This window comes from Rattus norvegicus, chromosome 2 (assembly GCF_036323735.1).
Source record: "Rattus norvegicus strain BN/NHsdMcwi chromosome 2, GRCr8, whole genome shotgun sequence".
NCBI classification, from domain to species: Eukaryota; Metazoa; Chordata; class Mammalia; order Rodentia; family Muridae; genus Rattus; species Rattus norvegicus.
The window spans coordinates 47,854,653-47,866,370 of NC_086020.1; the positions used below are offsets into that span (position 1 = coordinate 47,854,653).

The 11,718-nt window shown below is 48.3% G+C and overlaps 1 protein-coding gene and 1 long non-coding RNA gene across 4 annotated transcripts; one reads left to right on the top strand and one right to left on the bottom strand.

The window, feature by feature from the left end:
• Nucleotides 1-1,692: 1,692 nt before the first annotated feature.
• Fst (follistatin) lies at nt 1,693-9,018 on the bottom strand. Of its 3 annotated transcripts, none has more exons than XM_006231953.5 (6): nt 8,556-9,018; nt 6,466-6,657; nt 5,744-5,962; nt 5,168-5,392; nt 3,796-4,023; nt 1,693-2,942 (listed from the first exon to the last, which is right to left on the bottom strand). In XM_006231953.5, the coding sequence occupies exons 1-6, from the start codon at nt 8,638-8,640 to the stop codon at nt 2,860-2,862; spliced, it is 1,032 nt and encodes a 343-aa protein (XP_006232015.1). In that variant the 5' UTR covers nt 8,641-9,018; the 3' UTR covers nt 1,693-2,859.
• On the top strand, nt 6,541-9,003 carry LOC120100717 (uncharacterized). The gene is made up of 2 exons (XR_005500667.1): nt 6,541-6,681; nt 7,056-9,003. It is a non-coding gene; the product is annotated as an uncharacterized LOC120100717 (long non-coding RNA).
• Nucleotides 9,019-11,718: the final 2,700 nt, after the last annotated feature.

Below are 11,718 nucleotides of genomic sequence, written 5' to 3' on the forward strand. Positions count from 1 at the left end.
ATGAACTAAAAACCTGTGTGGATGATTTATCCCATGTGTCTATCACAGGGGCCCGGTTCTGGCCCAAATTCCGTTCTGAGGCTCCTCAGCGTATCACCAGCGTAAGCCTCAGAATTTTGACGGTTCTTCTCCCTTGAATGCCATTATTCAGGGTGAATCGCAAACACCGTGGTGGAAGTCACTTGTATTCTCTCCACCTTCTCTGTGCTCCATTACTGTACCCCCCAGTGCAGTACTTACTACTGGATTTTTGACAGCTCTTGTCAGATACATGCCAGTCTGTTCCAGTTTTCCTCATGATGTATGTGATTACCCTTTTCATTTTAAAAACACTCTTATTTTCATTTATGCGTATGTCTGTGTGTCTCCAAGTGCACTCGAGCGTGCAGCTATCCATTCAGACCAGAAGAGAGCATCAGACCCCTCAGACCTAGAGCCATGGGCAGCTGTGAGCTGTCTGATGTGGGTGCTGGGAACTGCACTCAGGTCCTCTGGGAGAGCAGCACGTGCTCTTAACCACTGAGTCAGCTCTCTAGCCTGTGTTGCCTCTTCAACAATGGGAAACATGCTTTCTTCAGATGGGCGTAGTAGGTGATAGCAGGGCCATGGTTGTGACAAGACAACTAAGACTAGTAATAACATGTTCATGGGGACACCGTAATAGGTATCTTGCAGGAAGGCAGTCACATCTCTAGTGTTTGGTTTGTGGCTATTAACTCATGCCTGCTGCAGGACCTCTGGTCCCCTTAATTTCCACTGATTTGTCCGAAACATTTATTTAGGGCTGGAGAGATAGCTCAGCCGTTAGGAGCACTGGCTGTTCTCCCAGAACAGCAGGGTTTGGTTCCCAGCACTCACATGGCAGCTTACAACTATCTGTAACCCCAGGCATAAGCACTCATGGAACTAACTTTAGAATCTTATGTTTCCCTGCAGGTCCGCATGTGTGCCGTGCGCATGCCTGGTAATGGGTCCTATAGAACTGAAGCAACAGATGGTTGTGTGACTCCCTGTGGTACGGGAGACCAGCCCTGCAAGAGCAGTGAGTACTCCTAGCTGCAGAGCCATCTCGCTAGCCCCTTTACAAAGCTCTCTCTCTCTCTCTCTCTCTCTCTCTCTCTGTGCGTGCGTGCGTGCATGTGTGTGTGTGTGTGCGTGTGTGTGTGTGTGTGTGTGTGTTTGTGCCTGCCTGCCTGCCTGAAAGAGGGTATTGGATCCCTTGGAATTACAGTTAACACGTGGCTCATAGCCCACTGATATGGGCTGTGGAAGCCTAACTTGGGATTTCTAAAAGTGTATGGAATATAAGCTCTTAACCTCTAAGACACCTTTCCAGACCTAGGGTGAATTTTTTTAAAAAAAAGATTTATTTATTTTATGTATATGAGTATAGTGTCACTGTCTTCAGAACACCAGAAGAAGGCATCAAATCCCATTAGAGATGGTTGTGAGTCACCATCTGGTTGCTGGGAATTGAACTCAGGACCTCTGGAAGAGCAGTCAGTGCTCTCAACAGCTGAGCCATCTCTTCCCCCAGCCCCACAGAATGATTCTTATCCTACCTCACTTTGTAGCATCCATTGCTCCTCACCACTTAACACCAGTGGTTAACCCCTCAACACACGTATCAGAAACATTTTCACTCACAAACCAAAATAAGTTTTTTTTTCCATCACCAGAAACGGAGACCACTGGCTTTTACATTTTTTTTTATTTTTTCACTCATCATTTATCTACAAATACACATTATAACTTTTATATACATTGCACATTTACATGGTAGAAAAGTACAAAACTATATATTTAAATGAATTTATATTTAACTTGCCATGTTTGAAAATATAAAATTGCATCAGAAAAAAGTATTATGAAAAGCAAGAAACTTGAACTGATAAAGCTTTGATGGAACTTTTAGTGACATGTTGGTTGAAAAAAAAAAAAGAGAACTAATTGAAAAGGTACAGCCGACTAGCTCAAAGGAAACCCTGAATGACAGGTTGAAAGCGCGACTTTCACCTCTCTTCAGTCTCTGACACCCACATCACTCTATGTCTTTGGATCATAAAAGCACAGCTCTAGAATTTTAATGCTTCTCTCATGCTCTCTCCCAACGTTCACCAGAACAAGGGGACGGAAGCAGACGTTTCCTCCGAGACGCATCTCCTCTGTACCTTGTATCTGAGGCAGAGTTACAGTGCCTTTTGGTCAGTCAAGATTCCTTGTAAACAAAACCCGAGGGATCAGGTATGTACAGGTTAGGCAGCCGAGAACCCAATAAATAAACGTGACAGGAACTGACATGCAAATTTGTTAAAAGGTGGAGAAGAATCTAACAGTGAAATGGGGAGGGAGACAGGTGGGTGTGCATAGTGAGGAATGAACTTACACGGTTTACAAGGGGGCAAAAAAAAAACAAAACAAAACAAAACAGTTCTACTTTACAAGCAAGAGACCTCACAATAAATAACAACTGCTCTTCCTTTCACGAATAAATTTCTTCAAAAACAAGGTGTACAGTCAACCAGACACTTTATGTATAAATTATAAAACATGACACAGTATAAATAAATGTCTACAAAGCCTCAACTATAGGCCTCATCCAGTAGACCACAAAATGACCATCTCTCCATGGCCAGTGAGTAACAATGTGACCTGGGAGAGAGCTTCAGGACAAAGGTCCTTTAATGTATAGTTTTCCCCCCAAATAAATAAGCATACACTTATTTACATTATGAACAATATATTTTTTCTTTTTCTTAATTTTCTTTTCTATCTTTTTTTTCTTGCCTTTTTTTTTTTTTTTCTGCTGTGTTTTGTTTTGCCCACAGGCTCTGTCCACACTGCACACTGCTGGACAGTTTACCACTCTAGAGTGGAAGAGATAGGGAAGCTGTAGTCCTGGTCTTCCTCTTCCTCCTCTTCCTCCGTTTCTTCCGAGATGGCTAGATGGGGGAATACAGGGGGAGCTGTTGTTTAAACACGGATAACAACAGCGCCGAAGCATCTCAGTGTACGCTTTCAAAGCCCTCTGACACAGCCACATTACAGCGTTGCATTTTTACATGACTTGCAGTGTGATGCTTTTTGGGTTTTTTTGTTTTTTGTTTTTTGTTTGTTTTGTTTTGTCTTTTGGGCCTCTGCAGTTATGTAATGCTTACTTAAAAAAAAACAAAAACAAAAAACAAAAAACAAAAAAACAAACCACCATAATCTATGAAGTCAAAATTGCAGAAAGTTCTGAAGAGTCAATGGCTCAGGTTTTACAGGCAGATTCCTGAAATCAGATAAAAAGCGCTCTTGTGTTCTAGGTATAACTGTTTTGGCTCCTTAATTCAGAGTTAGTAGTGGCAACTGCGATAAGCCTAAGCCCAGGTGTGATAGTATAAAGCTGCCTTGGGGAAAAAAAAACAAAACAAAACAAAAACAAAACGACAAAACAAAATGAACTCTTGAAGCAGTTAGTTTAGATTCCGGTGTTAATGAGGCAACAGCAGAGCAAAGCACCAGAAGGGAGGAATGAGCATCAAACAACTGGACAGAGGTTTCCACAGGCAACCCAGTGGCAGGCCACCAGGTAGATCCTAAAAGTCAGGAAACACGGCAGAGCATTTGGCCGAGGAGCAACGAATTGCCGGTGAAATTTAGCAGCTACCTAGCTCGAACAGAACCAGGTTTACACAGCGAGGTCTGCGTGCTTTTTTTTTTTTTTTTTTTTTTTTTTTTTTAAAACTGTCCATTCCCCAGGGCTTGCCTGGAAATGCCTTAAATTGCAGGAAGGTTAAAAATCACACTTACAGTTGCAAGATCCGGAGTGCTTCACTTCAAGCAGTACGCCGGAGGAGCAGGCAGCTTCCTTCATGGCACACTCGCTGGCGTACGTGGCATTGTCGCTGGCACAGACGGGCTCATCCGACTTACTGTCCGGGCACAGCTCATCGCAGAGAGAGCAGCGACCTCTGCCAACCTTGAAATCCCATAGGCATTTTTTTCCACCACCGCACTGGATGTCTTCACAAGACTTTGCTTCTAGGATACAACACACTTGTGATGAGCAAGCCGCTGCCTCATTTTCCTCTCTTCTATTCCCTACTCACACACATATATGTTAGCACTGATGGGTTAATGACAGTGGCAGTCTCCCCCCCCCACATCCACACACCCACATCTACACACACCCACACATCCTCACACACACACATCCACACACACACATCTACACATCCATACACACCCACACATACACACATACACACATTCACACACATACACGCACACACACATCTACACACACATCCACACACACATATCCACACATACACACACAAACATCTACACACACACATCCACACACCCACATCTACACATCCACACACTTACACATATCCACACATACACACACATCCACACACATCCACACACACACATCCCCACACACACACACCCACACCTACACACACACATCCACACACACACACACATCCACACCTACACACACACATCCACACCTACACACACACATCCACACCTACACACACACATCCACACACACACATCCACACCTACACACACATCCACACACACACACATACACACACACACATCTACACATCCACACACTTACACATATCCACACATACACACACATACACACACACACATACACATACACACACATACACACACACATACACACACACATATACACACACACACATCCACACCCCCCCCCACACACACACACTGTGCTTTCTGCACCTTATAGAACTGCACTAAAGAAAATGAGAATCTTTGGGTCAGAATCTCACAAGCTCCTCGAGTTAACTATGCATCTGATTATTTTCTACAAGTGGGGTTTTAAGAAAAAAAAATCAAATTCCATCAATTACTGGAATCCGGTAACAGGTTTTAAGAACTGTTAAGTAATTATTTTTCGCCTCCAGCAAGTCTGGCACTTTAAAAAAAATGTGTAAAATTGTGTGAGTTCTAAGTTTTCTAAGATAGAAAATTGTTTTCTGCTTCTTGCTGGCGTGTCAATGCAACTTCTAGAAGACACTGGCTTTTCAGGAGGAATGTTTAATGGATTTATTCATTGGTTAGCCCCCACACTATTAAAACATTTCTTTTAATTCTCCCATTTCTTTTTCTCTCCTCAATCCAGAATACCTACTGATACACTTTCCCTCATAGGCTAATCCAATGGATCTGCCCAGCAAGCAGGTGGCCTTTCTCAGGTGGCAGGCACTGGAGTAAGTCACACCATCGTTCCCGCAAAGGGACTGCTCTGAAGATGAGGGTTCCGGGCAAATCCGATTACAGGTCACACAGTAGGCATTATTGGTCTGATCCACCACACAAGTGGAGCTGCCTGGACAGAAAACATCCCTGCAAGTCTCTGGGGGAGGGAGGGAGGGGGAGAGAGAGAGAGAGAGAGAGAGAGAGAGAGAGAGAGAGAGAGAGAGAGAGAGAGAGAGAGAGAGAGATTTTAATAGGCACCTTCTGGTCCTTGGGGAGTAAGCAGCTGATATTATGAAGGAAATCATTAAAAGCAAAATATCCAGATCTTAGCCGTCATCTGGGGAGCCTGGCTGTTTCCCAGAGGATCTGTGACTCCAGGCTGCCTCCATTACCCTTTAGGAGTTAGATAAGTGCCCCTTTATTTGGTACCATTTTAGGTACTATCTATGCCCCCATTGGGTCTTCAGGGGTCTATGAATGTGTGAAGATGTTCAATGGTAGGACCTACTTTTACATTTGCCCTGGTACTGGACTTCCAGTTCCGGCTGCTCTTTACATCTGGCCTTGAGGAGCGCACATTCGTTGCGGTAGGTTTTCCCATCGAGCCCACACACTGGACCCTTCCAGGTGATGTTGGAACAGTCTGGGGCACAGACGCAGCGGGGTTTGTTCTTCTTGTTCATTCGGCACTTTTTCCCGGGGCCACAGTCCACATTCTCACACGTTTCTAGGAGTTGCAAAGAAGGCAGTTGGAGGGTCAGCCAGGGGTGGGGTGGGGTGGACTGGTGGTCTCAAATGTCTTGCGCAATCATGCAACCGAGATGGAGGGCCCCAGACAGTCCCCTGGAAGGGATATGGGGGTTGGGGACTTCAGGCCAAGTCCTGTATCTAAATTCTCTCAAAGACCACACTGGTTGGTCATTACCATTTTTCATTACCATTCTCAGCTAAGAAGCCTGGGACTGACCTCTTTTAACCTTGTTTTGCCTTGGGCGCAAGCCGAGACAGATTCCACCTAACTAACTCCACCCGGGGTAAAAGTAAAACAAAACAAAACAAAACAAAAAACCCTCCCAAAACAAAAAAAAAGCAAAAACCACAAAACAAAACCAAAAAAAAAAAATGGAGAGACAAAACTCTGCCAGTCCTAAACCTCAGCCAGACAGTAGGAACGCTGAGGGCAAGACGCCCTCTACTGAGGGCCTGCCGCCTAGGGGAGAGGAGGCCCACCTTTACAAGGGATGCAGTTGGGGGCGCCCCCGTTGAAAATCATCCACTTGAAGAGAGTATTGTCGTTCACATCCTCCTCGGTCCACGAGGTGCTCAGCCGGCCGGTGCTGCAACACTCTTCCTTGCTCAGTTCTGTCTTATACAGGACCTGGCAGCGGCCGTTCTTGGCTTGGCGGAGCCAGCAATTCCCAGCTGTGAAGAGACGGGGATCAGGAGGTGAATGAGTGAGCCAGGGGTAGTGGGAGGGAAGGCTGCTTAGAGCCGGGCAAGGAGGCCTGGTGGGGCTGGGGAGCAAGCGATTGGGGGGGAGGGGAGGAGGAGGGGGAGGGAGGAAGGGAGAAGAGACACACACAGAGAGAGAGAGAGAGAGAGAGAGAGAGAGAGAGAGAGAGAGAGAGAGAGAGAGAGAGAATCTCCAAAGGAGTGAGTGGGGAAAGACCCGACACTGAGGTGGGAGGTGGGCTAGAGCAGCAGCCGCTGCGCCTAGCCATATCAATGTCAGTTACCAGTGACCCAGACACAACACGTGCAGCTTGCATTGACTTTTACTAGACTGTTTACTTTTATTCGTCCCATTTCATAACCTGCAGCGACTGGAAGAACAGATTAAAGAACCTGACAAAAACAGGATGCGACGGATGTTTTTACATGTTGGTTTCATGTAGGCGGTAAGAGAATTTTTTGTGACAGGGGTTAAGAAAGTAAGAGAGGGGGGGACGTGGAAAGGAGGGAAGGAGGGAGCGAAGGAGAGGAGGGGGGAGGGAGAATGAATATGAATCTGCAGGAACAGATCAGGCAAAAAGAAATTTGTGAAAAATGAAAGCAAAAAAAAAAAAAAAAATGCAGTCGGGCCCAGCCTGGATCTGCCTTGAGCAGCCTCGAGGCGCAGCCCGCCCGACGGGCCCGTTTTGCAATCCGCCAGCTCGGAGCACGCCCGCAGCCACCACGGTCTTTCGAAATCTCCGAGGGCTGCTTTCCCTGGCGCCCACGTCCGGGCACCCAGGGCAGCGCCCCTATCAGAAAGGCGGGTTGCCCAGCCTAGTGTCGGGCAGACGGCTAGGGCCGGTGCCCGGGAGGGCAGCGTACAACACACAAAACCTTACCGCTCCAACAGGCAACGCAGCAGTGTTAGAGCTGGGTCACACATACCTACCTCATGTCTACCAAGAACCACTTTACAGATAGTTTCTTCCCCTGTCCCTTTTTATGTCTTCGGACTTTGGACAAGCAGACTTCTCATGAATCACCAAAGTGACTCGAGCAATTGGAGCGCAAGCTGCGCGGTTACCATTATTAAAAAAAAATCCCGCCTGGAGACTAATTGTAATAAAATAAATCCATTTTTAATTTTAGATGATAAACTTCAGAAATTTGCTCTTTAATCCAGGTCGGAGTCTAAATAGCCCGTGGGTTGCTTGTTTCACAGAAGTTAACAGGAATGAGGCAAAGTGGAGAAAACTGTAAAGTACTTAAAAACACTTCGGGCTAATAATTTGGTTTGTTCTTTCTTCTTTTTCGCGGGGCTTGGGGGAGAGGGGTAGAAGGAGCATCTGCTAAGCGTAAAACTACCTCCCTCTAAAAATTTCAGTACCCACATTTCCAAGTTTGGGCAAAGTTTCTGAAACCACGTCCCCCAAGCCACCCAAGAAAATTCGGTATCTCCCATCCCCCACTCCGTCATTAAAAAAAAAAAAAGTCACCAAAAGATATGGAAGGAAGATGGGTAGACTGCTTAGTAGGTCGACTGCACTCTCCAAGCTATGGATGCTCGCTCTTCTCCCGAGCCAGCCAGGGGAGATAACATCTGAAGTCATTAGGACCAGAACTTGGAGCATCTACCCCTAACTACTGAGGCTCCAGTTCCCCCACTCGAGCCCTCTCTTTTTTGAGGATAACCTGGCTCTAAACTCCTCTCTCTATCCCAAAGTGTCACCGCCTTCAGTCTTTTCCTCCCGTTCCTTTCTCCAGGAGTAGCCGGGTGGTTCCAACATCTTCCTAGAGCCGCGTCGGTCCCAACCGACCAAGTGGAGACGACAGAAAAGTAGAACCCCTGCCCGAGCCGAACCTCTGGGCGCATCCCCTCCACTCACCCTGGGCGCTGCGGTCTTCCATGAATTGGCAGAGTAGCAGCAGCAGGAGGCAGAGCCCGCCGGGCTGGTGCCTGGCGCAGACCATCCTGGGGCAGGCGCGGGGCGAGGAGCGCGGCGGCGGGTGGCTTGGGCGAGCGGCGCGCGTCGCAGAGGCGAGCGGCGGAGGGCGCAGCGATCCCGGCGCAGCCCCGCGCTCGCCACCGGCCGCCCGCGCGATTCAATGGACGTCAGAAGCCGGGCGCAGCCGCGCTTTAAATCTAGACGGGGGTCTCCGAGGTTTGCGGTGGGCGGTCTCCCAGTGTGTGGGGCTGTGGGAGGGCGGCGGCGACCGAGGGTGTGCCGGCTCTTTGGGGGTGGGGAGCTTTTAAAAGTTCAGTGTGAATCAGGTGACATTTCCCACCTTCTGGAAACCCTTCCCAATTATCTGTCGGAGGTGCCCGAAATCAAAGCGGCAGGAGGGGAATCGCCGAGTTCTTATTTGCGTAGGAGCGGGAGGGGAGGGGGAAGGAGGCAGGGGCGGGGGCTGGGGGGCGACGCGTCGGGGGTGGGGAGGAACATCCACTTCAGTCCTGCACGCCGCCGCTCGGAGCCGGCGCGCCCGGGGTGGCGTGCAAGTGTGTGTGTGTGTGTGTGTGTGTGTGTGTGTGTGTGTGTGCATGCGTGTGCGTGTGTGTGCGCGTGTAAGTGAAGGCTCTGGAGGAGGCGGCCGGTGGAGCGCGGGGACCCCTGGAGTTGGTCCCCAGCACCTCTGCTCCAGCGCTCGGGAGAGACTTGTGCAACACACCGCAGGATCCCGGAGCTGCTGAAATGCCCCGGGGAGCAGTTTCAGGATCCTTCCCGCAGAGCCTTGGCGCGGGGTCCCGGAGACGTTTTATGTCCCGAGGTCTCATGCGTGTGTCTTACTTTGCGGCCACCCTGCCCGCTTCCCCGCCTCCCACTCCCCCACAGCCTGCAGTAGGTTGCTAAGAACCACGACCCCCGGGCACCTTCCACCGGGCCGAGCGCTGCGGAGACGCGGCCCTCGGTCTCCACAAGTCAGAGGCAAACAAAAATGTTTAACACCTCGGAGCCGGCCGCCCCCGGCAGTCTCGCCCTCTCCCTTTCTTTTCTCCCCTTTCACTTCGTCGCGTCTGGAGTCGCAGCCCCGAGCGGGGGCGCCGACGTAGGCGGTCTGCCCCCCTCCTCCCCCGCTCCGAGACGCCCCAGTTTCTGTCCTGAGCCTGCCTCTCTCTCTCTCTCTCTCTCTCTCTCTCTCTCTCTCTCTCTCTCTCTCTCTCTCTCTCTCATATTAAAAAAAATTGCACCATGATAATGAACTTCTGCAGCCTCAGTTTATTGAGTGCAACGCCTGGCATTCTTCGCCGAAAGTTGGCGGGTCTTCTCATTTATAACATTTTCTGGCACGGCTGAATGAAACTGAGGAGGCGATATTTCCTTTTATATAAAACGATTACTTCACGGAAAATGCTATATTGTTTATTTCAAAGCTGCCTTTTAAATTTCTATTCTTTTCGCTTCTGAAGCCCGAACGACAACAAACAGCGAACTATGCAGACAAAATTCTTGGACATTCCCAGGTCATTGGGATTTGCTCTACGGATTTCAAATTCGCCCTTCTTCCCTACCCCCGCCTTAGCCCCCCCCCCCGTCCTCCTCTCATCCTCCCACCCCCATCTTCCATCAACCTCCTCCTACCCCCTCCACAACTGCAAATAACTCAGTGATAACAGATTTTTTTCCACCAACTGCAGGAGATAGTGCTAATCTTTTAATAAAAGGTCCCATTACAATGGGATCTGTCTGGACAGACTATAATAGATCCCGAAATACAGCCGTGCTAATATTAGAAGACAGTTGTTTGGGTGCCTCTCAGACGGGCCCAAGCCCCCCTTTGAAAGTGGGCATGAATCACAAAGCCCCGCGGCCGCCGCACCTGCACCGCGCGCATTCGGTGCAGCAGGCTGGTAAAAACGGGTGACCTCGCCGCCGCTTTTCGCTTTATAATTACAGTCATGAGGACCGGAGCGGCGGGGAGGGGAGCGGGTGACCCGGGAGAGCCGGCTTTTTGCTCACTTTAGACGGCTCTGGGGCTCCACATCCTTCTTAATCTTTCCAGATTCATTTTGTCTGTTTCTGTCTGTCTGTTTGTCTGTCTCCTTCCTCTTCAGGCTTTTTCCTCCCTCCTCCCTCCTCCCACTCCCCTCAACTCTCTTTCCCAGCCCTTCCCGGCTTCGGTCTCCCCTCCCTCTCCCCGGACTCTGCCCATATTCTCCCTCCCCTTTCCTCGCTTCCTTTTCTCTTCCCTCCAACGCATTAATGTGGAGTTGTTTAGTGCCCTCTAATGGTAGGCGACATTAACAATTAATAGCAAACTGTCCCCCTTGCAGGAGCCGCCACTTAACTGCAGAATTTCAAAGTTGAACTATTTCTTCTTTACTCGGAGATACTGTGATACACTACAGGGAAAGTTTGTTTATTCCCCTTCATTGTCCCCACCCCTATTCCAGGGGGAAATTTTACTTAAAGGAGAGCTAACAATTACTGTTACTTGACCCCTCCCCACCTCATATGTTTTTTTCCCCTGCTAGCAAAACACCTAGCTTCTGTTTTAGCTAGATTTTCCTATTTCAAACTGCTTATCTGGAGTTGGAAAATAAGCATTTTTAAGTGCACATAAGACCTTAGGTGGTAGATGACGGAATCCCGTGGCTACCAATGCCATCAGAATGTCTTTAGTATCGAAACATAATTGCAGAAATTTATATTTCTTTCCATTTTAAAGACATCTTTTGGTTTCAAGCCATCAGGTAGCCTTTGAATGTTGAGGGGATTTTCTTAAACTTTTCAAAACCATATAAGATGCTCAAATTACATTTGTGCCCACTTGTAGATGAGATCATTTTATAAATAAAGGTTATTTATTCTTTTAAATTATGTATGTATGTGTGAGTGGAGGTTTCCAAGAAGTCCAGAAGATGGACCATGGGATGGGTTCTGGGAACTGAACTCAGGTCCTCTCTAAGAGCAGTATGTGTTCTGAACCTTATAACCCCTTAGGCCTGGTCAGCACCACATCCCCTCTGAGGTCAGTTTGCCTAGACTAGCATTGGACTGTTGTGTAATAGTGAGGATTGAAACACTCTCTCCTACAGGACAGTCCTTA

Bases quoted from the DNA above. Each gene is read 5' to 3' on its own strand.
- Fst (XM_006231953.5), bottom strand. From the start codon at position 8,640: ATGGTCTGCGCCAGGCACCAGCCCGGCGGGCTCTGCCTCCTGCTGCTG. The intron at 5,393-5,743 runs GTAGGTCCTACC...TCCCTCCCCCAG, and splicing joins GTACCAGGGCAAATGTAAAA to AGACTTGCAGGGATGTTTTC. The intron at 4,024-5,167 runs GTAGGTATTCTG...GTATCCTAGAAG, and splicing joins CTATGAGGGAAAGTGTATCA to CAAAGTCTTGTGAAGACATC.